A 27814-nucleotide genomic window follows, 5' to 3' on the forward strand; every position below is an offset into this window, starting at 1 on the left:
GACGTTTAACATCTGTGAATGCAGCGCGTTTCTTCGCAACTGACGAAGTGTAGTCAGGAAAGAGAAACAGTTTCTTGCCTTGATGGAGAAGAGGAGCCTCGCTAGCCCGGCGTAAAATGTCATTCCTCACATGAAAAAAGTGCACACGAATCACAAAGGGTCAGGGTGGTTTACCATCACTGGGCTTGGATCGGAGAGTGCGATGCGCACGATCGAGTAGGGGCAACTCCCCCAGACCGAGGGAGTCCATCAGCAGCTGGGCAATAAATTCGGTTGGGCGCACACCTTCGGCCCCCTCCGGCACACCTACCAGCCGTATGTTGTTCCTCCTCGCTCTACTCTCCAAGTCCTCACATTTGTCGGCCAGCAGTTTAACCTCGGCTTTCAGCATGGAAACTGTTGAATCCAGTGAAGTTAGCAGGTCACTATGGTCAGTGCACGCGCGCTGCAATTCTGTGATAGCTTGATCATGAGAGCTAAGTTTTTGTTGCATCGGTTCAATTGCGTGTCTAAGCTCCTCTCTTACCGAAGAAATGTCTGCTCGAAGCTCGCAATACAGCGAGTCTATTTTTCCGCAAATGTCCCCTTTCAACCAGTCTAACATAGCCCAGAGGTGATCCAAATTAGGCACACACTCGGGGTCCGTGACCACCTTCGGCGGAGATGCGGGCTCAGTCGAGGGAGAAGCCTTAGCACGGCCTGTGCGAGCCGAGTTTCCACGTGCAGCCGACATTGTCGATTGAAATTCCCCCGAAACACACCAAAACTGACAAAGTACTTGTCACAAATGTACACCGGCCAAATTAGTGAAAAGAAACTGTGTTAAAAAGTTAAAATAAACACAAACTCGCGGAGCAAAAGGGAGACACGTCCTACATGCTCGGTGTCCCCAATCAGTAGATTTCCATCTCTCAAAACCTTTGCCATATTTATATCCCCAATCAGATTTTGCAAAACAGTTGTCAATTTCACTGGACTCATTGTTCTCCTCACCAAATCTCAATATTATTTTTAATTCCAAACTTTCTTGATCACTTTCTTCCCCTCCTCTTTCATAACTTCCACTATGTCTCGTTTTCTTTGCCCTAATTCCTCCAAACGTATTCTCTCTTTTCTCCCTCATTCTTCCGCTTCCTTGACTTAGTTCCATACTATCATCACTATTAGGTTCCCCCCACTCTGGTCCATTCACAACACAGCTGTGCTTACCCACCACTGCTTTCTTTATTTCATTTGATTTTCCCATTCTTGTTAGCTCTCCACGTTTCCGATATCCAGTTGATAAACATGCTTTCCTTCGAAGACCCAAACTCGTTGTTTTCGCCAGTTATGAGCTGATCCTTGGAAATTGTATTTACAAAAAAGAATCTGGGGGACACACTGCACCGTACACTACTGTACACACACACACACACACACATGGCACAACAACGGCACAACCCTGGCACAACCACTCTCTGACTGCTGGGCACAGACTAGTGCTGTTACGATCTCCTGTTGTCTTCACTGTGTTCTCTTTTTCTCTAGTCACGTTCATGTCACGTTTCCATGTGGTCTGCCATGTGGTCTTCCATGTGGTCCACGGTGGAGGACCACATTAGAGACTTCCTGGACCTAGCGTGGGCTACCGACTTCCCAGACTCCTCTCGCCCATGGCTCTTCCCATCACGCCTGCCCCACCAGTCAGCGAGCCAACCCCCATGCCTGTCGACGTCAATGAGCCTGCATGGTCCACTTCGTCTGCCCGGAGGAGGAAGAGAAGACGGGCTTCCGTCTCCCGGCCCACGCCTGTCACGGTGAGCAAGCCTGCGCCCACGCCTGTCACTGTGAGCGAGCCTGCGCCCACGTCAGCCACGGTGAGCGAGCCTGCGCCCACGTCAGCCACGGTGAGCGAGCCTGCGCCCACGTCAGCCACGGTCAACGAGCCTGAGCCTGTAGACTCGACCATCCCTGAGCCAGCGCCTGTAGCCTCGACCATCCCTGAGCCAGCGCCTGTAGCCTCGACCGTCTCTGAGCCAGCACCTGTAGCCTCGACCGTCCCTGAGCCAGCGCCTGTAGCCTCGACCGTCCCTGAGCCAGCGCCTGTAGCCTCGACCGTCCAAGAGCCAGCGCCAGTAGCCTCGACCGTCCAAGAGCCAGCGCCAGTAGCCATGACCCTCTCCAGAGCCAGGGCTCCGCCTCTCGAGTCTTCCAGGGCTCCTCCTCTCGAGCCTCCCAGGGCCCCGCCTTTCAAGTCTCTTGAGGCTCCCAGGGCTCTGCCTCCCGAGCCTCCCAAGGCTCCGCCTCTCGAGCCTCCCGAGCCTTCCAGGGCTCTGCCTCTCGAGCCTCCCGAGCCTTCCAGGGCTCCGCCTCCCGAGCCTTCCAGGGCTCCGCCTCTCGAGCCTTCCAGGGCTCCGCCTCTCGAGCCTCCCAGGGCTCCGCCTCTCAAGCCTTCCAGGGCTCCGCCTCTGAAGTCTCTCGAGCCTTCCAGGGCTCCGCCTCTGAAGTCTCTCGAGCCTCCCAGGGCTCCGCCTCTGAAGTCTTGCGAGCCTCCCAGGGCTCCTCTCGAGCCTCCCAGGGCTCCGCCCCTCAAGTCACTCGAGTCTTCCAGGGCTCCGCCTCTCAAGCCTCTCGAGCCACCCAGGGCTCTGCCTCTCGAGCCTTCCAGGACTCCGCCCCCCGAGCCTCCTACGGCTCCGCCTCCAGAGCCTTCCGAGCCTTCCACGGCTCCGCTTCCAGAGCCTTCCGAGCCTTCCACGGCTCCGCCTCCTGAGCCTTCCACGGCTCCGCCTCCCGAGCCTCCTACGGCTCTTCTCCCCGAGCCTCCTTCGGCTCCGCCTCCAGAGCCCCCTTCGGCTCTGCTCCCAGAGACTCCAGGGCCTCCTACGGCTCCGCCTCCCGAGCCTCCTACGGCTCTGCTCTCAGAGACCCCAGAGCCTTCTAGGGCTCCGCCTCTAGAACATCCTACGGCTCCGCCTCCCGAGCCCCCTTCGGCTCCGCCTCCAGAGCCTCCTATGGCTCTGCTCCCAGAGACCCCAGAGCCTTCTAGGGCTCCGCCTCTAGAACATCCTACGGCTCCGCCTCCAGAGTCTTCCAGGTCTCCGCCCCTAAAGCCTCCTATGGCACCACCTTCCTCAGCTCCGCCTCCTGAGCCTTCCACGGCTCCACCTCCTGAGCCTTCCTCGGCCCGGCCTCCGGGGCCTCCCTCGGCTCCGTCTCCTGAGCCTCCCTCGGCTCCACCTCCAGAGCCTTCCAGGCCTCCGCCTCCGCTTTCCATGGTTCTGCCTCCCTCGGCTCCGCCTCCTGAGCCTCCAGAGCTTTCCATAGTTCCGCCTCCCTTGGCTCCGCCTCCTGAGCCTCCCACAGCTTCGTCTCCAGAGCCCCTCTCAGCTCCGCCTCCTCGACCTGTCCCTGTCCTGTGGCCACCTCCCAGGTCCCCTGAACCGGCCCTTGCCAAGTGGCCAGCTCCCGGGCCATCTAAACTGGCCTCTGTCCTGTGGCCACCTCCCAGGCCCCCTGAACCGGCCCCTGCTCTGCGGCCATCTCCCAGGCCTCCTAAACCTGTCCCTGCCCGGTGGATGCCCCCCAGGCCACCTGACCCGGTTCCCTGCACACACCCCCAGAGACTGCTTACCTGCCCTCTCGGCCTCCCTGGTCTGCCTGTCTGCCCTTTGTGCCCCCGTGGACTGTCTCATTTCCCTTTTTGCCCCCGTGGACTGCCTGTCCGTCCCTTGTGCCTCCGTGGACTGCCTGATTGCCCGTTGTGCCTCCCCGGTCTCCCTGTCTGCCCTTGGTACCCCCGTGGTCTGTCTCAATGCCCCTTGTACCCCTGTGGTCTGTCCCTGTACCCTTTGTGTTCCCCATGGTCTGTTTGTCTGCCCCTGGGTCTGCCCCCTCTCTCCTCTGTCCTCCTTTTGCTGGTTTCTTGTCTGTTGGGACCGTCTGGAATCCGGTCCTTTGAGGGGGGGCTATGTTACGATCTCCTGTTGTCTTCACTGAGGGTGAAACACTGTTTTCTGTTTCACCCTCACCAGTCACGTTCCATGTCACTCTTCCTTGTTATCCGTCCCATGTTTTCTGTTTCACCGAACACGCTCCATGTCATGTCTTCCTTGTTGTCCGCCTGTGTTTCACTGTCTCTGTTAAAACTACACTTCCCTTCTTCCTCACTCCTCATCACTGCTGTCACAGCGTTATTGTCCGCACCCGTCGCTTATTTTGTTATCACTGTGTCTGTCTACTTAAACTCTGTCGTTTCCTCTCTCTGTTGTCGATCGTTGCCGTTTCATGTTCATGCCTATGCCTATGCCTATGTGTCTTCTCCATTCGTGTTTACTCCAGGTTTTCCAGCCCTTCGTGGATGTTCTGTCTACTCATGTTCAGCGTTATGTTAGTTAGTGTCTGAGTTTACTTTTCCCCTCGTGGACTTTTTATTTGCTCCAGTGTTTGTTTGTTTTTTGTATTATAATAAAGCCGCATTTGGATCCGCACACCCTTCTGCCTTTCCCTTATTTCCACGCATCGTTACAAGTGCACTACAGTGGGCACACAGTCGAGTATCGCCACCTATCCACCTCCACCACACATGGAAAAGATATTGAGCTCAAAAATTCATAGAAGTTCCTTTTCTCATTATCACATAGCAATTAGAGAATATAGAAATTACTTTAAAATAATTGATCAGATTTCAATAATTGAGTGGATGTTGCAATTTTTGCCTCATCCCAAGGTAGCCTACAATGCATTCACTTTTTAAATTATGAAGAAATATTCCAGGTGTCTTAATTTTAGCCTATTCCTAATTGAAATGTTTTAAACAAGCACTTGTCTCTCAAACAGTCCTGCACGATGACTTCCATTATTAAAAAAAATAAGTTAAAATAATTTAACATAAAACTGACACAAACTACAGATAAAATGTAATAATAAAATATAAACCGACATTATGGCTGAGGTCGAAATGCCATACAACCCATACTACTCTTACTACTTCTGCCATATATGTCTTAAAGACAAATCATAAACTTTCAAACAGTTGTGTGTGCAAATGGGTAAGAAAATGGATACTATGCTAACTGAATCTAAAATGTATGTGATTGTAATTTTATTTGTATTTATTTTTACGCGTATAATAACTTAATTATTGTTATGCCTTAAAAGTATCCAAATGAATTGTTCTATTAATAATAATAATAATTATTATCATTATTATTATAACAGGCAATTAAAGGGTAACTAAACCCTAAACCAACTTTTTTAGTTAATGATCTGTAAGCATGGGGCTTTATTAGTACTGGACATTGATTCAAGTAATTTTTTTGACATTTGTGTAGTGTTTTAATTCTACAATACAGGTGAAACTCGAAAAATTAGAATATCGTGCAAAAGTTCATTAATTTCAGTAATTCAACTTAAAAGGTGAAACTAATATATTATATAGACTCATTACAAGCAAAGTAAGATATTTCAAGCCTTTATTTGATATAATTTTGATGATTATGGCTTACAGCTTATGAAAACCCCAAATTCAGAATCTCAGATTTTAGAATATTGTGAAAAGGTTCAGTATTGTAGGCTCAAAGTGTCACACTCTAATCAGCTAAACACCTGCAAAGGGTTCCTGAGCCTTTAAATGGTCTCTCAGTCTGGTTCAGTTGAATTCACAATCATGGGGAAGACTGCTGACCTGACAGTTGTGCAGAAAACCATCATTGACACCCTCCACAAGGAGGGAAAGCCTCAAAAGGTAATTGCAAAAGAAGTTGGATGTTCTCAAAGTGCTGTATCAAAGCACATTAATAGAAAGTTAAGTGGAAGGGAAAAGTGTGGAAGAAAAAGGTGCACAAGCAGCAGGGATGACCGTAGCCTGGAGAGGATTGTCAGGAAAAGGCCATTCAAATGTGTGGGGGAGCTTCACAAGGAGTGGACTGAGGCTGGAGTTACTGCATCAAGAGCCACCACACACAGATGGGTCCTGGACATGGGCTTCAAATGTCAAACGTCTTACCTGGGCTAAAGAAAAAAAGAACTGGTCTGTTGCTCAGTGGTCCAAAGTCCTCTTTTCTGATGAGAGCAAATTTTGCATCTCATTTGGAAACCAAGGTCCCAGAGTCTGGAGGAAGAATGGAGAGGCACACAATCCAAGATGCTTGAAGTCCAGTGTGAAGTTTCCACAGTCTGTGTTGGTTTGGGGAGCCATGTCATCGGCTGGTGTTGGTCCACTGTGCTTTATTAAGTCCAGAGTCAATGCAGCCGTCTACCGGGACATTTTAGAGCACTTCATGCTTCCTTCAGCAGACAAGCTTTATGGAGATGCTGACTTCATTTTCCAGCAGGACTTGGCACCTGCCCACACTGCCAAAAGTACCAAAACCTGGTTCAATGACCATGGTATTACTGTGCTTGATTGGCCAGCAAACTCGCTTGATCTGAACCCCATAGAGAATCTATGGGGCATTGCCAAGAGAAAGATGAGAGACATGAGACCAAACAATGCAGAAGAGCTGAAGGCCGCTATTGAAGCATCTTGGTCTTCCATAACACCTCAGCAGTGCCACAGGCTGATAGCATCCATGCCACGCCACATTGAGGCAGTAATTAATGCAAAGGGGCCCAAACCATGTACTGAGTACATATGCATGATTATACTTTTCAGAGGGCCGACATTTCTGTATTTAAAATCCTTTTTTTTTTTATTGATTTCATGTAATATTCTAATTTTCTGAGATTCTGAATTTGGGGTTTTCATAAGCTGTAAGCCATAATCATCAAAATGATATCAAATAAAGGCTTGAAATATCTTTGCTTGTAATGAGTCTATATAATATATTAGTTTCACCTTTTAAGTTGAATTACTGAAATTAATGAACTTTTGCACGATATTCTAATTTTTCGAGTTTCACCTGTATATGGTGTAAAAACGTCTGAGTGCTGCCCTCTTCAGGTTGAACGGTGGCTACTGCAGTTGAATTTTCCTATTGGCTGTTGCGGTACTTCGTGACGTAAGCGGTGACGGCTGACGTAAGCAGGTATGGCGCTTACTCCGTGCCAAAATCAAACATTCGACCGACCGACCGACCGATCGAACGTCTATCCGAACGTCTATCCGAACGTCTTGTACTTTTGAGCGTCTTACCGAGCGGGTTGACCCACGTGACGACCTGACGTGACGTCAACGTCTTGAAAATAGCCGTTTTTTAACCATGCAAGTATCCAAGCTACTGTGTAAAGACTATAAATGGACATGAAAGGCACTAAATACAGATGTTTTACCTAAAATACTCAACCATTTCCTGCATTCTGCTGCACTTCCCTGAATAAGCCTTTGAAAAAAAGGTGTTGTAGGCTAGGCCTATTCTAAGTCTTTCTGAGGGATGAACTGAAAAAGATACCACCTGTATATCATGACTTTCTCTGTATTTCATGACTCTAATGTTTCAAACACCAAACTCACCTATTGTAACTGTACATACATACAGTGGTAAGCTTTTTTTCTGTCAAACTGATTAATTATATATTGTCTGATATATTGTTTTACAAGTAAGAGTTAAAAGATACAAGAAAAATTATTTTAATTTAAAAGGTTTCAATGCCATATGGGACCTTGTTGTCATTAATTGCCCATTCACTTTTCATGGTAAGTTACCATTGGTAACACATTGAGAAAGACGCAGTTAAGATTATTCAATAGACTTTGTTCATGATTTCATTTTCTTCCTTCTGAAATTGCCTTTGCTGCCTCCGCTGACTCGTGGGCTGAGTTACTGTAACATAACAAGCTGTTGATGGTTTTGGATAGGCTACTCTGATAGATGAACTCTGATATATACATTTCTTCTGTCAGAGAGAGAGAGGTCACTGTTTCTAACATGAATTTTCACTGTCTCTCCTGTTCTCATCTTGTAAACATATTATTACAGTGGTTTGCAGCATGGCATTATAATCGTCCCAAATCCTTGTTAATGTAGACCTATAAAGACTTCTGAAAGATTGCATATTTTGACATTAGAAAGAGTGCTAATAATAGTATGTTAGAGACTAATATATATATAATAGGCTATATAATCATTATAATATATAATAATTATCTTAATCCTAATTTATGTTTCTGTATAAGCAATTTTTTTCACGGTTCTTATTCACGTTGGAGGGGAAAAAAACCTGGCCAATTCCTGAATATTGATTCATCTAAATTAGATAATACAATTTTCCGAGCGGGTGCAACGAATAAAACGGGCGGAAACACAAGCACTGAAACTTGTAGTCTTGTACATTGATAATAGTATACAATTTATTAATAACATACATTTTATTTATAAATTGGGTGTTCAGTCAACTGACTGCATGCCGTCGGAGTTTCCAGTGTTGACAGCTCCGTAAAATATCCTTGGATGAGCTGTAGTTTTGCTGTAGGCCAAAGCCCGTCTACGGACATTCTCTGTAGGCCTATTATAGCTACTGAAAAGTAGGCTAGCTAGCCTACAATACACAAATAACATTTTAAATTACTTCCGTCTATGAACAAATAAAGTAGCCTTGATGTCATAAATACAAAAGCATTATTTTAATACTAATCCCTGCCCTTACCCTTAAACGTAACTTAAAAATGCATTTATATCACATCCATAGAGATTACAGCTCTTTATTGGAAACAATTGAAATGAAACGACTTTTTTTATAGATGAAATATAATCTATTTTATTTTTCTTGACAGACATGCAGCGCATGTTCAAACTGTTGTTACTAATCTGCGATTTTTATAATTCTCTGGTAAATGTTTTATTATCAACCATATCTATTTGTCCTTATCAGGCAAAATATTGATGTTATTTTTTACATGCACTTTTACTAAAAAGAAAAACATGCTATTGTAAATCATAGTTGTATTACAAGTAAAACATATCTCCGCTCTAACATATTTTGCTATGCAATCATGTGCAAGCAGACAAAAAATATTTTTGAATAACTGTTATATTAAGAGAAATCTGTATCCTTCAAATAATAGCTTATTTGTAAATTGGTTATTTGATTACGCTATTTGTGGTGATATGGTAAATAGTGAGAAGTTAAGAGAATAAATTTAACTTGCATGTCAACACGAGCGTCTCAGCAGGCTTGTTTTAGCACCATGACACAAATAGCCATCCTAACGTAACAATTTTGATTATTGAACTATAAGAAGAAAAAAATGCCATGCAGAAAGAATAGGCCTAGGCTACTTTCAAAAAAAATGTTTTTATATTATTCTCGCCAATTTTACAGTTAACGAAGAGAAATGGTCTGATAAGATTATCAATACACAGTACACTTGTCTACGTTGAATTTATCTCTTCCTTTTAATCTTTAGGCCAAAGGTGTTTAAGTTTACGGCCCGTCTTTGCGTGGAATATAGGCAGACCAATTGTAAAGACCTCTTGCACGCCCATTACTCCAGTTGCGGACCAATGCGGGGGAGGTCTGTCTCCTGCTGCGTTAATTCGTTGAATCTGCACCTATTCCGCTCACTAACTAGCCTACATTGGATTTTTTTTTAAAGACTCAGCAGGGCGGAGTTTCTCAGTCTTTTCTATTTCTCAGTCTCATTGGTCAATTCTATTATACATCTTATTCAAATTATTCCTCTTCCACATTTATTTATTGTTATTTATTATATTTCAGTTAACAATCATATAACCATAAGTTGTAATTGATTTAAACTATATACAATTCTTATTATTACTCCTGAAATTAAGTCAGGGTTACATTACACTCTTAAGGGTATCATAAAGTAGACATGTAGGCCGGCTTTGCATTTGATATGTCAATTTGTCTGATATAAATGGTCAGGATATTTTATGTAGCCTACTTTATATGATTCATTGTCTATGATTTTTATATTTAGGCAAAGCAGATGGGATACTGATTGCAGTTTTCGCTGCATTTGAATATGGTAGAGCGTATTTCTATTAAATAAGACACATTCGAAATTAGATCTATTCCTAAACCTTCCGATTTAATGGGAGATATATAAAAATTATGTATAATATCGTGCTTTTCCGAAATAGCCGTTAAAGCATGCCAGATTTGTCAATAATATTTAGCCTCTGCTATATTTAACTTTAATAATAGCCTACACCGCACATAACTTTCTAAGCCATCAGCCATTGCACTAATCAAATGTGGACTAGTTAGAGGACACAATAGAAGCATAAGAAGTTAAACTAAGGTAAGAAAAACACAAGCGTGTTACAACGTGTCTTCACACGTAAACAACACGTTGGGATGACGATCGGTTACTCGCACTTCCGACCGGTCGCCATAGGAACGCGTTAACAACACGTCAGCACACGTAGGAACGTGTTACATATGATTTTATGAAAATGATCAATAATTTCGTTTTGGCTCATTGTTTATATGTGGCAGACATGAAAATCAACGAACCTTAATTACAAAGTAAAGTATATTCAGCTGACTATGTCTATATGTAATATTAGAACTGTTATACAAATTTTTTAAATAAACCTTTCCACTTTAACATTTATGATGTCTATTTGTGAAAGATTATGATAATTTAGTAATTTTATGAGACTGAGATTATGCTTGATTAGATTAACTTTTTATTAGTTTGTTATCTGTGTGATAGCCTATGTATAAAAAATAGAATGAATGTTTTTAATATATTAGCCTACAGGTTTCCTGAATTGCTAAAACACATTTCTTGGAAACATCATTAATTTTTTAAAACCTTAAACACAAAACCAAATTTTCAAACTACATTCAGAGAACATCTGACTCTTCTTTCAAAAAAAAAAAAAGAAAAAAAAAGACTCAAAACCATTTTATCTGTACTCAAAATCAAACAGTGCTTTCAGATCATGCACACAAGAGTCAATAAAAAATATATATTTGCATTAGGCTATTATTACAGTCAAACCTGAATACAGAGAAAGCATTTTGTTACACATAACAGAAAAAATCAATAAATAAAAAATAAACAGCAAATATTTTATCACAGCTTAATCCATCTGGATCTGATCTCATTTCCACCTCTTATTTCAGTCTTCTGACTCAATTATGCTGTGTGGTAATAGCCCTACGAGTTCATTTGTGTATAATTGTGAATTTTAAAATTCAAAACAGAAAATTGTTTGGTCAAAAGTGACCGAAGAGCACCATGACAGTACTGGACTTGTAACATTTGTTGGAAAAGTAAATTATTTTAATTATGCTATATAAAACTTTCAGTAACAATATTATTACAATAAATTGTACTTAGCTTTTCTTTTAAGTTCTGCAAATATTTTAAACTGTAGATTCACAGGTCACAACAGTTTAAAATATAAATGTGTGTGTGCGTGTGTGTGTGTGTGTGTGTGTCTATAAATGGATATTCTATATAGGCTAGGTCTATCTGTATTTCCAAATATATAAATATAATATATATTTATGAAAACCTTCTTTTTAAATGAAAGGCTACATTTATTAATTTGGGAGTGCATTCTTTTATGGACTGTGAGAACATTGTACATTGGGTAATAAAATGAACAATAAAAACTAGTTAAAATTATTATATTGGTCAAATTAAGACTATTGAATGACTGTATATAGGCTAGCCTACAGTATTTCTGCTCTTTGAAAGTAAAACACATAGCCTCATATGCACAGGATTCAGGAGAAATGTTTTAGTGTTGTTTTAGGGGTAAAATATTTCTATGTATTGCCTTTAATGTCCATTTATAGTCTTTACACATTAGCTTGGATACTTGCATGGTTAAGAAACTGCTATTTTCAAGACGTTGATGTCACGTCAGGTCGTCACGTGGGTCAACCCGCTCGGTAAGACGCTCAAAAGTACAAGACGTTCGGATAGACGTTCGATCAGACGTTCGGATAGACGTTCGATCGGTCGGTCGGTCGGTCGAATGTTTGATTTTGGCACGGAGTAAGCGCCATATGATTTTGGCACGGAGTAAGCGCCATAAGCAGGTTCCAACTCACCACGCCAGATTCATGTACATGTCGTCTTGCGACCGTGTGAGGAATAATAATAACATAGAGTCTGACAGCAGCTGTCAATTAATCCGTCACTACGAGTCTCAGGTGCCCCCCCCCCCGCTCAGCCCCGCACTCGGTTCGTTCCCTCTATCCCCGCCGGGGTCTGCCCACTTTTCCAGCATTTTCAAATATTTCTAGTGGGTGGAGTCAGACTCTGAGCAGGTGTTTAGTTACCCTTTAATATTAATAATATTATACAACCCTCCAATGTAATTTGTTGTATGCACAATAAACTGACCTCTTCTGATAATTCCTGAATCGTCAGCCAGTTGTGACTGAAAACTAATAATGGATACACCCATAACAGACACGTTATGAAGTTTAGTACAATCAATCACTGGACTGGCAGCAGGCAGTAGTGATGTGTCGTTCATGAACGATTCGTTCATTTTGAACGAATCTTTAATATGACTCGGGACTACCGAGTTGTCTCAGAGAGTGATTCGTTCATTTTGTGTTGACCGCGCATGCGCGCAACATCGCATAAGGTACATGAAGTCATAAATGATTAGTTCATCTTTCGCGAGTCTTCGGGTTCGGCCGGGTCCGAGTCTTTCGTTCTTCCTGTCAGTCCCATAGAGACTATGCTGTCAGTACCGGAAAGAGAAATGATTAGTTCGTATAGAGAAGAGACGAACTAATCATTTCTCTTTCCGGTACTGACAGCATAGTCTCTATGGGACTGACAGGAAGAACGAAAGACTCGGACCCGGCCGAACTCAAACCCGAAGACTCGAGAGTCGAGACTTTAACTAATCATTTATCTTTCCGGATCCGGACCGGTATGCTGCATGTGCATGCAGTCAGTGAGTGCATTGGCTGCTGTGTCACACCACACGGCCCACACACAGACACTGACGAGTCGACATCGACAACTAAGTATTTTTAACGTTTTGAAGTTCGAACCCGATGACACAAGAGGCGGAGAAAAAGGAGGTGAGGTGAACTAACTGCAATAGCTTAAACTTAAGACCCAATTAATAAATTAACATTTCGGTTTCTTATAAATTGGCTTTGGCTGCATTACCCTATAGTTTATTTTTATTTATTTATTTCAAATTGAATCAACATTTTCGTAAGTAGACTACTTGATGTTTTGGGCTATTTAACATGACATTTAATTATATTCTGCTGAAATGAACGAAATGACTCGAAAAAAGATTCGTTCATTTTGCTGAACGAGACTCAAAGATCCGAGTCAGTAAAATGATCCGAACTTCCCACCACTAGCAGGCAGTGGGTTGTTTATGAAGTTATAACTGCGCATGCGCACGTTTGATAGGCTCCGTTGAGCTACAGTTGTAGTGAAGACATATCACACAAAATCCAAAAATCTAATCTGATCCGATCTGAGCGATTATAACGCCTTTATTCAGGTTTGTGTCTCTTCGCTGCTCTCAGCATATTTGCTTATATGTGTCTTTTATAACCTGCGAATGATTTATCTTCTATGTTGTTAAGTTTGACTGTAAATGTTTAATTACACGTTCAGCAGAATCACAATCATTAATAAATCTGCTCTTTTAACATCTTTATGTGGCTGTCATGACATTAAACGACTCAAAACGCGTTTCACCATGTTTTCCTGGTTGCATCACTTACAGGCCTCAAGCTAACGGCTACATGTCAATAAACAACATTATATAGCAAAACAAAATTAAGTATAGGCCTAATAATGTGTGAGGTATTTGATCCAAATTGTGTCATGATAATGATCACTGATGTTAATCAGCCTGTAATGGTTCACAGTTTACTTTCGTTCGCGTTGTTGTTATTGCCTCATTTGTAAAAATAAAGCTAATTTATACACAATAATATATCTTAGAGCGCAAAATATTAGTTGTCTTCTGCTGTGAATATGCATCATATTCTGCTTCAAATCCTCATGCATCTTTCATTTAGTATTCATTTCGCTTTATAAAGTTAAACTTTTTTTTTTTTTTTAGCTTATGTGGCTTTTTTTATTTTTATAAAACATTTAAAATTCTAAATACATGTGTAAAGAGTTTGTAAACCTGGATTTGACTTAAAACTGTAAATGTCATTGCATTAGATAATATGAAATCAGGGGATCTGCAAGTCTCAAATGCTGCTGGATATTTTCTCAAAACTATCTTGACTTTTCTGAGAGATTTTTGCTCTGTGACTTTGAATGAACTTCGTGTTGTGGTAATTTTTAGTAGATGTATGAAGTCAGTTCCCCTCAAGAACACACAGGTGTCCTAACAGAGTAACCACAGATAGAGTTCAGTACATAAATTATCAGCACACTGGCAAACACAAAATGAATTCATTTTACACTAATGGCTATTGTTTTAGCATTTCAAACCCAGCATTTTTTTTTTTTTTTTAAAGGTTTGCTTGTGTTATCCTTTTATTCAAATAAATATCACTTACATTCATATTTTGTTACTTAATGCAATGGCGATATGGTGTTTAAAATGCCATTTAAAAATGAAATTTAAAATAGGCATACTGTATCATTGTTGTGATTGTGTTGTGTTTTGTAGAGGCGTCAGAGCCATGCACAGCAGTGCATGGAGTGTGCGGACTCTGTCCCCGGTTCTTCTGCCGCACTGGTTCTGTGATGTTGGAGCGCGACCTGCTCATGTGAGCATCCTCAGATCGGTGCGCTTTTTAAGCACAGAAGCACCCTCCGCAGCCCTGCCTGCTCGTTCCCGCGTGGTCATCTGTGGAGGGGGCATTGTGGGCACATCAGTGGCATATCATCTGGCTAAGCTGGGCTGGACTGAGATAGTTCTGCTGGAGCAGGGCAGGTAAGCACTCAGTCATACTCACAACAACACAAATGCTTTTGCTTGATATAAGTATGATCCAGCAGAGTTTCAGTGAGTTTTTCTGGCTGCATAAGAGCATTACATATTTTCTGCAATAGAGTATGGAATATTTAAAATAAGGTTTTATTTGTTAACATAAGCAAGTACATATATATTACAGTAATTATAAATCTTGGTTAATGCTAATTTATGAAAATTTTATTGTTCATTGTTATACATATTAGATAATATATCAAGCCATCCCACACTCATGACACGTGCACGAATGGACAAAACACGTCATCGTTTTGCATATAAACATTCTATCACCTAAATGTGCATTTTAGCTAATGCAAAACTCTAGAAAATCTAAAGTTTAAGTGAATTTGAGAGTTTTATTTGTATATCAAGCATTTATATTCAGGATTTTTTTATGCGCCATTTCAAAATGTGCATAATAATAGTTGGATGGAAACCAAGCTAGTTACTGTCTAAATAGAAGGCTTGGGTGAATCTCGGAAAAAACATTCAGGTCAAATTTCATCCTAAAATCAAAACAAAGTAATAAGAACTTTTTTTTATGCCATGTTGTTCATAATAGTTGTCAGTTGAGGGCCCTGTTTTACTACTGTTGTTTTTAACAACCGTTTCTGCTCTCAATAAAGCACATTTTGGTATCTTTGGAGTTCAGGGTTTTGTAAAGAGGGGGCATGGCTGATCCAACGGCTCAGTCTCATGGAAGTAGAATGGGTGAAATCGCTAACATCACTTTTAAGTCATTTAATTTAACGTGATGGTAGTATTTGTGAAAATTATGAAAATGAAAGTAAACTGTTGTATTACAGTAATAAGAATCTAACAAGAATCTCAGTTGAGAATAGAATTACAAAAAAAACAAACAACTGAAAGGTAAAGCATGTGGATGCCTCACAGTAATGAGCACACTGAAAAAAAGGGAAAACAGCTGAATTAAAATACAAAACCAGTACACTTGAAATCAACTTAATACATTTAAGTTTGTGATGAAAACAATTATATTGCATAAAGTCCAAGTGATAGGCTTTTCAACACTGTCATCAAAAAGTGATATGATCGCATTGCTATGAAATGTTCAAAGGGATACAAATATGTAACAGATGGTGCTCACTCAATGTGATTTTTACTGCTTGCTCAATTAACTCAATTGAAATGAGCTAATGCAACACAATTCTTTAGCATTATGTCTCAACTTATTTTCATTAGCCACTTTTCCACTATCGGGCCAGTTGGAGCCAGTTGGGGCCATAGTCCATGGGCCCAGGCCACAATTTTCACTAATTGGTACCACCCAAGGTGGCAAATTCTAGTTTGATTTTTTTTTTAGTCCATATCTCTAGATGATATTTCAACATGATAACCTTTTGTAAGTGGTAGCTTTGTCACAGCAATTAGCCTTCAATGAGCAATGACACTAACCGTTGAGCCGAAGAATGAAAAAATCTTGTAACTTTATTTGAACAGAACATGTCATACAAAGAAAAACAAAATAATTATACCTTATTCATGAACTTATTTGGCCATTGCAAAATGTTTCTGTTTATTCACCATCATCATCGTCATCATCATCATATTGAACCAGTTTCATGACATCAGTATTCTCCTACTCCTCTTCCCTCTGATTGCTGCAGGTTTGTAGCTTGCACATTTCTGTGCACTTTAATTTATTGGCAAGACAGGAACAGTCGGGAAGCTTGCAGGTCCGTGAACACTAGCAGGCCATAAGCTCCAGAACAGCCATTGGTGCTGGGGGTCCCCGCATCCAGTCTAGCATCAGCATACCTGTACAAATAAGTGGTAGATATTTCTCATCCATTTCGGTGAGGTGTCCAAATGTCAGGAAATTACCTATAGATATTTATACTATTGTATTATTATTAGTTATTAGAAAATGTAATTATTGTATTTATTATAAGCATACCTTTGTCATCAGTTGTCCATCCATGTCCTTTTGGTTCGGGTATGTCTGGCTGTCCTTCCAGACAGTGCCTCCAGACAGCTGTCTGGTAATTGGCACGCTGTATATGCAGCTTTAAGCAGTCCCTGCAAGGGGGAAGTAGGCTGGACTCCACTTCACCTCTTTTGGTACAGAATAGCAGGTAACGTAGATCGTTAACATCACATACACTAGACGATGGTGCATACATCCTGCAGACAAATGATTCCATGTTGCTGTATAATTCCTCTGATACATCCCAGGAGGTTCCCAGGGATTTGAAGGACTCTTGGAATGTCCTGTTTCCTTTTACAAGTTTGAGAGCGATAAGTTTTCCTCGTCCTGCAAAAGCACATACGCTATCACAACCCGTAAAGGCATGTACCCCTATAAGAGCATCACATAGATCATCTCCAAGGAGCTGAGCAAGGTTGCTGATGTTGATGTACCTTGTTCGATTCTGAGTGCCAGATTTCAGATAAAGGGGGCAGTTTATCTTCTTACAGCATCCAAGACAAAGGATCATGACATCCGTATCCTCACTCACAATAACTGTGGTTTGATAGCCATTCTGGCTAGCATGATTTGCATGTAGGAGCATACGGGTATCAGCCTCCTCATGGGAAGATTTCAGCTCTTCAACAACATTCCAGTCTTTTTTGGACAGACAATAGCATCTCTCTCCACAGGTTGCAAATAGCTGCTTGTCCTGAAGCTTTACCCGGTTCTCTGCTAGCTTCCACTGGTCCACAATGAATGTTATCAAGGCTGTTTTACTGTCTGTATTACTTAACAGCTTTCTCCACATTGTGTCCCGGGGCAATGTTCTTCCATTGAGTGCTACTTGCTGAACCACGATTGTATCTCTCAGCATTCTTGATTGATGTTTTCCAGTACACATCAAACACCACATCTATCCGCTTACTGTTTCTTCCTTCGTGCAACATTAGGTTCAATACAGAACCGGCAATCTCTCCAAAAGTCTTGCCATCACCTTTTAGTTTCTGAACAAGGCTCATTCCATCAATGATGCATGCAGAGTGTTCTCCAATATCTTCAACCGATGATGCTGATTTCTCTAACTCTCTTGCAAGAGCAGCCTTATTAGTTTTCCGCAATGAGCCATCTGGATTTGAAAGTGCCCAAGGCAATAGACCAAGTGGATGAGCCAGGACATCTTTAATGTGAAGTTCTCTACTTTGCGAAGCAATGATCATATGCCCAAAGAGATTTCTGTCAGCTTTCAAGACCACCTCTTTCTTCTGTGCTTGTTTTACTCTAGCACTTATCTTGATGCTTGAGAATGTCTTCAGATTCTGTTGCAGGTGACTCTTTCTCTAAACGTTCACTTCTGAACGTCTGATATGCCTGCTCTCCAGTCTGGTGAGCTTGCAGCAGATCACTGGCTATGTCGGGTGACACAGCCATTCCTGTGGAAAGACTAATGATATCAGACTGATCTGGACATAGAGGGTTTACCCAGCTTCTCTCCATAAGTTCTACAAAGGCATATACATCTGCCATATCCTTCTCTATCCTGGGCTTCTGTAAATCTTGATGACTGAAACACTCTGTCGACTCATTCCCTGTCATGTTCTTGAGTTGCCTCAGATACTGACTTCTGTTTTCTGAAGTGAGATAGTATCTGGTGACTGCTCCAGTTTTTAGGCTAAAACCCTTGGTTCCACCAGCAGTCTGGGTGTCCTTGTTTACAGTCTCCTCAATTGTCTGGTCTACCGGAATCTTTCCAAAGGGATTGTTCCTGCCGAGCTGGACAGAAAAACCACCCTCTATAAAGTGTGCATGAACACCAGGATGATCCACCTCCAGGCGAGACATTTGAGCATAGTAGTATGTCAAATATCTGGCATAGTTTAGCTTATCATAAGCAAAACACCATGGAATGGTTGCTCTAATTGCTGCAAGATGCATCATCCACTTTCCCTCTCTTGATGCTCGAATAAGACTAAGCAAAATCTCAACCATGTCTACATAAGACATCCAGAAGGCAGACAGGGGACCATTGTTATCTCTAAGGTAGCTGAGGAACTCATTGAATCGTGTCAGAATGCGTTGACATGAATCTTGCTCGAGGGTTCCCTCAAATCTTGTCTGAGATATTTCTTCACACAGGTTATCAACTGCTTGCAGAGTTGCTTCCAAATGAATAAGATCTTCCTGATGATTCTGTTCTAACCATGGATGAAAACCTTTCCATGCTAGTCTCAGGAAAGCCTCTTAGAGCAGCTTGTGGAGCCTCTTGGTGTTTCCATGTAATTTCTGCAGCTTTGGCATATAATGCCTGGTCAAAAACAACAACAATGTTGTTGAGCTGCAGAGACTTCATGATGCTTATCGACTGGTTAAGTACCTCATGTACTGTTGATAACTGTGTAGCAGGAGCATTGATTGTGGGCAAATAGCCTATACTATCTTCTTGTACACTTGTATCATTGTGGGTGAGGATGTTGAACCCAGTCCAGCTGCAAACATCTTTGTTAGAAAGATGAGCCATTAGCCACACGTGGTTTCTGTCTGCTGCATCCTGTAGAATGGAGGCATGATTAGTGTCAACTGTCTGTATAACAGGAGGATTGGCATGTTCTCCTGCATTGTAAATGGGAAGTACCATCTCTACTGCTTCAATGCTTCTCTTCTTGGTTTTGGGGATGCAAGGCAAAGCTCTGGTATCAGCAGGATGATCAGCAATAGGCTTTGTTTGCACAGCAATTCCATTCACTCTATGTGATGTCCCTTCACCACTGATTGTCTCCTCTAGTCTGTCTATATTGTCCCATGCCAATGTTGTGAAGAGACCAGGCTTGATGTTTTGTGGTAGTGGGATGGCACCTCCACTTGCTGCTTGCTTCTGAAGGCAAAGGGCTGTGTCAATTTCTTCTACCTGAGAATATGAAACACCATGGCCGAGTCTATTCAGTATCTTTATCAGTTCCACATTTCCGGTGAGTGACTTGACAGCAAAGGGCAAAACAATATGTTTTGTAGGCTTGACTTTGCCGCAAGTAACAGCATAAACTAGGTCTTGGCTGAATGAAGCTGTGAGCCTTTTCACCCTCTGGTATGGGTTATTACCTACTTTGGATGAACCTGTTAGGAGTGTCTGGAGAAACTCCACTAGAGATGTAGGAGTGCTATTCATCATCTCAAGATCTGACGCATGTGGTGGCCATGCTTGAGTAATATCTTGGTTCCGAATATCACCTCTGATCTTCAGTGCCACTTGCGATATGATGTCTTCGCTAATGCTTGATTTGTGCTCCTTCAGTTCATCTTTTAGTTTCTGGCAAACCTTTACAAGTTCATCCATTGTCAAATTGTCAGGGTATACCAACAGCTTTCCTTTGTCATTTGGTATGATGTGTAAAGATTCACCAAATTCAGATTCAACCTTGCGACGTAGGTGTTTCTTTGTAGAAGGTGCCACTTGTTACACCACATTCAGCCATTTCTGTCACCAGTTTAGAGGTCAGGTCTGTAAATGGTACCACTGTAGGATGTTCAATCAGTCCTTCCCTAATGTATGCAAAAACTTTGTAGAGCACCATTCTCTCTGCTGCCTCATAATGACATTCTGCTTGGCCCAAGTTAATTTCACCTTTGTCTATGTCTGTATTTGGATCCTTTGTGTACACCCTGTAGCAGGATCTGTGATTAATGACCTTCAGCTGCTACTAGTTCACGACTGACTATGGCTAGCATTCTGTTGTCACCTTTCCTGACAGCCGCTCTCCTGATTGTATCATCAGCTCTCAACTCTGTGCATTTTGTCAAGCTCTCTTTTGTCCTTTGACCTTTCAAATACTTGCAACATTTGTCACAAAATATACATTTGGCCTCATACACTCTTGATGCCTGTGAACCTTGTCTAGTGGATTTTCTTATGTCTTCTGCAGATATTTCTGCAGAACTTTCTTTTGCAAGGATGCTGTCAAGCAGTTTCTTCATAGTGAAGATGCTACGACATTTCCTGTGATACAATACTGATGGTGTGCTATCTTCAGGTAGGTCTTTAGCAAGATCAAGTATGGGGCTGTAGCCTCTTATTTTAGCTGCTCTTAGTAGTGTGTTCCATGAATCTATATTAGTAGGTTCCACAAGGTTAGAGTCATCATCCGAACAGTGTATTAAACACCCTGGCTGTGTACCACTTGCACTTTGTTCTGCCATACTTCTCAATTTTGTGATGTACCTTGCTCTGAAAATAACAGAAATACCGGTATATCAAGAACAATGAACCTTTAAATTTGTGGTGCTAAAAATAGCATCAGGACTAATTATGCTATGTGCTAGTCTGTGCAACAAAGTATTGTGAAGTAATCTGGTTTTGAACTCACATGAAATTTCAGCCGTCTTAAACTACTTCACATCTCTGCATCTCCACACACTCATCAATCTTTTTTTAATTACTCACAAAGTTGTTATTGTATAAAATAGGTATCAAATGAAAAAGTGGACCTTCTGCTTCACAGTGATGCTAGTAGATTGTATTGTAGAACAAAGATGGTCTGAGTAATCTTGATTTGAAAAATCTAATTAAAATAAAACAAAGTTGCAATCATCGGTCATTTCTTCACTCATTTTCACACAAAGAAGTGCCTGTATCCTCCAAGGGTAACACATATCAAAATAAACAGCAGGACTCACCTTTTCAGATGAAAATAGTGGCTTATCTGTACAACGAGGTATGGAGGAGTAATCTGAAACCTTTGAAACTAGCACTAGTCGTTGTTGTTGCATAATATTATTTCATATACAGTACATACATATTTTTTCAAATTGCTAGGTCATGGATTGTCCCACCATCATGGTTCTGATATCACCAGATTATAGACAGTCTTGTCTATCAATATCTGAAAAGATACCCCCCTTAACATCAATATCTTTTGAGATAGATTTACAAATATTACAATTTAGTAGATGCAAAAAATTGTTTTCTTTAATATGAAGGCTAATATAAAACGTATACCGCATATATCATGTCAAATTATTGCAGATCTGGATAGCCCTGACTGTCCTGAAAAAATAAACATATAGCATGTATGGCTACCTCTTATAATAGATTTCATACAAACCTGCAGGGCAGATACTGTAGGACGATAATGGCAATAATAATGATTGTCCCAAAATATTAGTAAAGCTACTCATTTGAAAAGGTTATCATGTTTCAAAATACCTATATGGACTCTACAAACAATCTGGTACCAAAGAGATTTTGCCACCTTAGGTGGTACCAAATTCTGGCTTGGCCCATGGACTACCAGTAGCCTCGGATCTCGAGCCGTGACACCAAAATCAATCTGCATTCCCAATCTAGGGTCAATAGCCCTGCAGAGTTGCCCTAAAACCCACCCTTAACACGGCGCTCTGGTGCCATCGTCACACACCTCGCCCATTTCACAAGCAAGAGGGAAGCTCAAGCTGAGGTATCATGTTATTTAGTTATATAGAATATATAGAATTTATATCATATGTAAATATTAGCTAGCTAGCAAGATAAGCTAGCGTTGACAACTCACCGACTGCAACTGCCATGGTGTCCCGTGTGGTCTCTCCACTAATAGTGGGACTATGTCCCAGCACACCGTCCATGATCTCGAGCCATGATCAATTTGTACCTGCAATTTTGTACGGTTGTGCGCTGGATAAACAACCTCCAATTTCGGCGATCTTGAGTTGAAACCACTGAACCTGACTCTGTAAAACTACGCCTTTGACCCTCCTCAATCCCCAGTTGGCCTCGTTTGCCCAAGGGTAATCAGCAAAGAAGCCCAGTGGAGGCACGATGAAGCCCCTGATGTGACAGTGGGGATGCAACTAACCCTGGCACACACTAGCACGCCCTCATATGGGCCGATGTTGGAAGCATGTCTTTTGTCCATCTATGTTCACTTAATCCAATTGTGTTGGAACTATGTTAATAATATCTGTTGCTTCAATGTATTGCTGAAACCGGGCAGGTTATTACCAGTTCCGAGCATGCTTTGCATGGGATTGAATAGGGAAAGTACATTTTAAAACTAAGTGTTCTTTTAATGTATTTCTATGCTAAATTAAACAAGTAGGAGATTGTTAGTGTTTAATGTTTTGTCATGTTGGGATTGAGAGGAGTTTCTGTCATATTTAATTTTTTTGGAGGTTACCATTATGGAAAACAACTAATGGTTAGGTCGAGGTTTGGTAAATTACTACTTAAAAATCAGTATGCATTGCTGATCATGTGTTCATCAGTATGTATAAAAGATCAACAGTATAATGACTGATTGGCAATCTGTTAACTGTCAGCAGCACCATACTTGTTCTACAGTACAAAAATATATATGTATGCTAATGTGTTTGTTATTAATTAGCAACAAGCTGCAAGGTAGGGATGGGCGATACCACTTTTTTTTTTTTTCGATCCGAAACCAATAATTTCAAGTTCTATATCATCGATACTGATACCAATTCCGATACATCTGTTAAATTTATTTTTGGGATAAAATGAGTAATTTAAAATAATATTTTTTGTCATTATTCAAGTCATTATTTTTTTAGCCTAAACAGAAAATGTTTAGACTTCTGTTTTGTTTACCCTTGGTATTTAGTTAAACCGTAGTTACCACACAATTAACAATGGTCGCTGCTACAATATTATTGTTGTAAAAATGATCCCTCTTGTTTGAACGAGTCTTGTGAAAGAACAAGTGCTTGTCTGCTTGTGTCTTTCAGCATGTATGAATGTTAAGATGATTGGAAGAAGAAACAGTTCCCATCCTACACAAGTATTTGCTAATATAGCCAATCCATTTTATTTCACTTTGAATATTATGATTATTGTTCGTGGTAACCAAATAATTATATCCCTATTTAAAAAAAAAAATAATAATTTAGAATCAATATTTTTGTGTGAGGATTGATATTTTTGATACAACCATCAGTATCGGAAGTATCGATACTTTTAGGATCAATCTGCCCATCCCTACTGCAAGGTCAGTTAAACATTTATTTAGGTTTTAGCTACACAAAGTATTTGAGTAGAGCCTACATTTTTATTTCATATCAAAGAAACACATTTTCATTGTGTGGAACCAATATCCATAATTCGATTAAGTTAAACAAAAAACAAATAAAAAATTCAGTGCATGAGAGTTTTTCAACACATTTACATTTTACATTTTATGCATTTGGCAGACGCTTTTATCCAAAGCGACTTACAGAGCCCTTATTACAGGGACAATCCCCCTGGAGCAACCTGGAGTTAAGTGCCTTGCTCAAGCATCTTGCTCAAGCAATTGCATCTGTTCATCCAATCTCATCTTATAAGTGCACATTTAATTAGTACATAATATGTCATCCCAAGGAAACTATACTTAAACATTAATAAAAATGCAATTACCCAGTATGTTTGTGTGTGTGTTGTAGACTTGGAGCAGGCACAACTCGGTTTTGTGCAGGAATAGTGAGTGTTGCCAAACCTCTTTCTGTTGAGAGTAAAATGGCTGATCATTCAAATACACTCTATGAGTGTTTGGAGGCAGAGACGGGTGTTAAAACAGGTGAGAGACAATTAACAAAAAGAACAGTTCATCATTGCTTCATTGTTGAAATGCTAGAAGAATTTGAGATGCTTGTGTGTTTTTCAGGTTTTGTACGGACCGGCTCTCTTTGTCTGGCTCAGAATCAGGATCGCTTCCTGTCCTTAAAGCGTCTGGCATCTAGACTGAAGTCAGATACTTGCTCATTTTCTGTGTTTTTTAGTTTTTTTTAAACTGATCCTTGTTATTTTTGTGTTGTTAAAATCCCATCATAAAATACAGAGTCCAGAGTCAAATATACCATAAGTGAGTCATTTAAAGGCTGATTTCTATGGAAGCCGCAGAGTGCCGATTAAAAAATAATTAAAGGGGACCTATTACACCCTACAATGTTAAAAGTCCACCCACTCCTCTTTCTTATATTTCTATTTAAGGAGACCTATTATGCCCCTTTATACAAGATAGTAAGTAAGGATGAGAGCAGGCTTCACTAAGTGTATATAATGAATTTTAAGAGTGCTGGCCTAAAAGATAACATATAAAATAGACAAAGTGGCCGCACTATGCATATATAGTTTATTTTGCACAGACGTGTTTCGGCGTGTGCCTTCTTCAGTGTGCAACAAAATCACAATGTACCCAGTCTTATATAACCACACCCATATTAACACCAGCCTATAATATAGGATAATAATCAGACCAATAATACCAACAGTACACAGATGAGGCTGTTATACATTTGCAAAAATATAAAAAAAAAATTAATACAATTATTCCAATTATAAGAAACAACTTAATGAAAGATCATCATTCATCCCACATGGGATACATGTGTTTAAATTAAAGATATACCAGGCTTCACGTTGTAAGAGGCGGTTCTCACGGTCTCCCCCTCTTGGAGCCTGATCAACACATTCTAAGCCCATAAATTTGAGCGTATTGACAGCATGGCCCGCAGAATTAAAGTGCTTTGCAACTGATGATTTTTCATCATTCTTCCTAATAGCACATTTATGCTCAAAAATACGGGTTTTAAGTTGTCGCTTCGTTTTGCCCACATAGAGTAACCCACACGGATACGTCAATAAATACACAATAAAAGTGGATACGCATGTAATTCTGCCCTTTACTTTATATATCCTGCCTGTTTTTGGATGTGTAAATGAATTAGCTGTGAGCATAAAGTTGCATGCTGCACAGTTCAGACATCTAAAATTTCCATGTGGAATTTTGAAGGGAAAAGGCGACTGAATAGGTACAGGGAGGTACGACCGCACTAACCGATCTCGAAGGTTAGGTGATCGTTTATAGCAGCTTCGTGGCAGCACTTGAAAACTGTGTCCTATAACCGGATCACTGCTTAAAATGTGCCAATGGCGATGCACAATACTCTTTAAACTGTTAGAGATCTGACCATAAGTGGATACAAACGTAACTGCTGTGTTATTGAAATTGTTCTGATTAGTACGTTTGGTCATCAAGTCTCCCCGTTGGGTACTCCGCGCACGCTCTAAACAATCGCTCACTAAATTGTATGCATAACCCCTATCAAGAAATCTTTGACATAGTTCCCCCGCTTGTCGTTCAAAACTCTCATCATCATTACAAATACGTCTTACTCTCAATACTTGACTATAAGGCAGACTACGCTTAAGAGAGGGGGGATGAAAACTCTGGTAGTGCAACAAAGAGTTGCGGTCCGTTTCCTTACGAAAAATTTCAGTATGTAGCGTATTATCCACCTTTCTCACTAAAACATCCAAAAAGGGCAAGGCATTGAGATCATAGTCTAATGTAAATTTGATGGAGGGCAATCTAGTATTTACATAACTGTAAAAAGCCATTAATTGTTCTTTGGAACCTAACCATACAAAAAATACATCATCTATGTATCTATACCACACTTTCAAATATTGTTTAAAAGGATTATCATTATAAACGAAATCCTGTTCAAATTTACCCATGAAAAGATTAGCATAATTAGGTGCCATGGGAGAACCCATAGCAGTCCCTTGAGTTTGTAAGTAAAAATTTTTTTGAAACATGAAATAGTTTTTGTTAGAACTTCCTTAGCCAATGTCAGTAAAAACTCAGTATGTAGTATTTGATTTTTTCTAGGTAATGCCCCAAGGCCACCAAACCTGCATCATGCGGAATATTAGTATACAAGCTGGACACATCCATAGAACACAAAACATCGGTTGCATTAACCTCTCCAATACATGACAATTTTACTAAAAAGTCAGTAGTGTCTTTTAAAAAGGATGGCAGATTATGCACTAAATCCTTTATATGATGATCGATAAATTTAGACAACGGCTCAGTCACAGATTGATTCCCAGATACAATCGGACGGCCAGGCGGATTATCCAGCCTTTTATGTATTTTTGGCAAAGTGTAAAACACTGGTCTTAATGGGTAAGTCTGCAGTAAATACTTATTCATTTTCAACAACGATTGCGTCAGACACCGCTTTCTTTAGTATAGATTTTATCTCTTCACTGAACTTCATTGTGGGATCCCCGTGTAACCGGGCATAAACGTTGACATCACCAAGCTGTCTCTCTATTTCTTGTACATAAGTAATCCTATCCTGGATAACAATAGAACCTCCTTTATCTGCAGATTTAATCACAATGTCATCATCAGTCATTAATGCATGCAATGCTTCTTTCTCAGAGGTCAAGAGATTATGTCTAATTGAGTAGTCCCCAGATTTAAACCAGGAAAAAACATCTTGTTCTACCAACCGACAGAACGTCTCCACTGACGAATTATTCATAGGTGGAAGAAAATTACTCTTAGGTTTAAACAAAGTCTTATCAGAGGCAGAGAAGGATTGCTCAGATGGAGTAATCATTTGTTGGCTATATTGTCTTGCAGTGTCTTTAGAATAAAACGCCTTAAGCCGAATAGATCTAAAGAATTTAAACATCTCTATTTTAGTCACAAAAGGATCATTCCTCTTCACAGGTACAAAGGAAAGTCCTTTAGATAACAATGAAAGTTGGTCTTGACTTAGCTGTTTAGTTGAGATGTTGATGACACTGTCCTTTATCTCTGTCCTCTTATGCATCTTCCTCCCCTTCCGCGTTTTGTGGTGCTGTCCTGAGACGTTCGATAAGGGCCTGGATGGAGTCCGGTGTTGGAACATAAAAACCGTCTAGTAGTCGACGAGTCGGTGTCAGTACTCCATTCTCCAGATGAGGCGCTGCTCACAATATTACTCTGTAAGAAATGGTGTGACATTTTAAACAAGTGTTCTCTTGATTTGATGTTGTTAATAGTCGACAATCAAAACAAGAAACTTGCTACAATCAAACAGGAAATCACCGATCTAGAGGCACAGTTGAAGACAAGATTTTCCTCAGCGCAACTAAAAGAACTTTTACAAAAATGTGAGGTGCAGATAAGTGCATATAAGACGGAGATGCAACAGAAGAAAATGGATAAATATCGCAGAGACACTATGGATTATCGTAACAACAAAGTTTACTCTTGGCTTCGGGAGCATCAAG

At 40.7% G+C, this 27814-nt stretch overlaps 1 protein-coding gene across 2 annotated transcripts in view; it reads left to right on the forward strand.

Moving 5' to 3' along the window:
- Positions 1 to 13264: 13264 nt before the first annotated feature.
- Positions 13265 to 27814, forward strand: part of LOC127661355 (pyruvate dehydrogenase phosphatase regulatory subunit, mitochondrial-like) — a 90520-nt gene continuing 75970 nt past the window's right edge. For both annotated transcript variants that reach the window (XM_052152002.1, XM_052152003.1), the window contains exons 1-4: positions 13265 to 13388; positions 14523 to 14789; positions 24184 to 24317; positions 24405 to 24486. In XM_052152002.1, the coding sequence (XP_052007962.1) occupies positions 14536 to 14789; positions 24184 to 24317; positions 24405 to 24486 (470 nt within the window). In that variant the 5' untranslated portion in view covers positions 13265 to 13388; positions 14523 to 14535. The remainder of the gene's footprint in view (positions 13389 to 14522; positions 14790 to 24183; positions 24318 to 24404; positions 24487 to 27814) is intronic.

Source organism: Xyrauchen texanus, chromosome 21, assembly GCF_025860055.1.
Source record: "Xyrauchen texanus isolate HMW12.3.18 chromosome 21, RBS_HiC_50CHRs, whole genome shotgun sequence".
NCBI lineage: Eukaryota > Metazoa > Chordata > Actinopteri > Cypriniformes > Catostomidae > Xyrauchen > Xyrauchen texanus.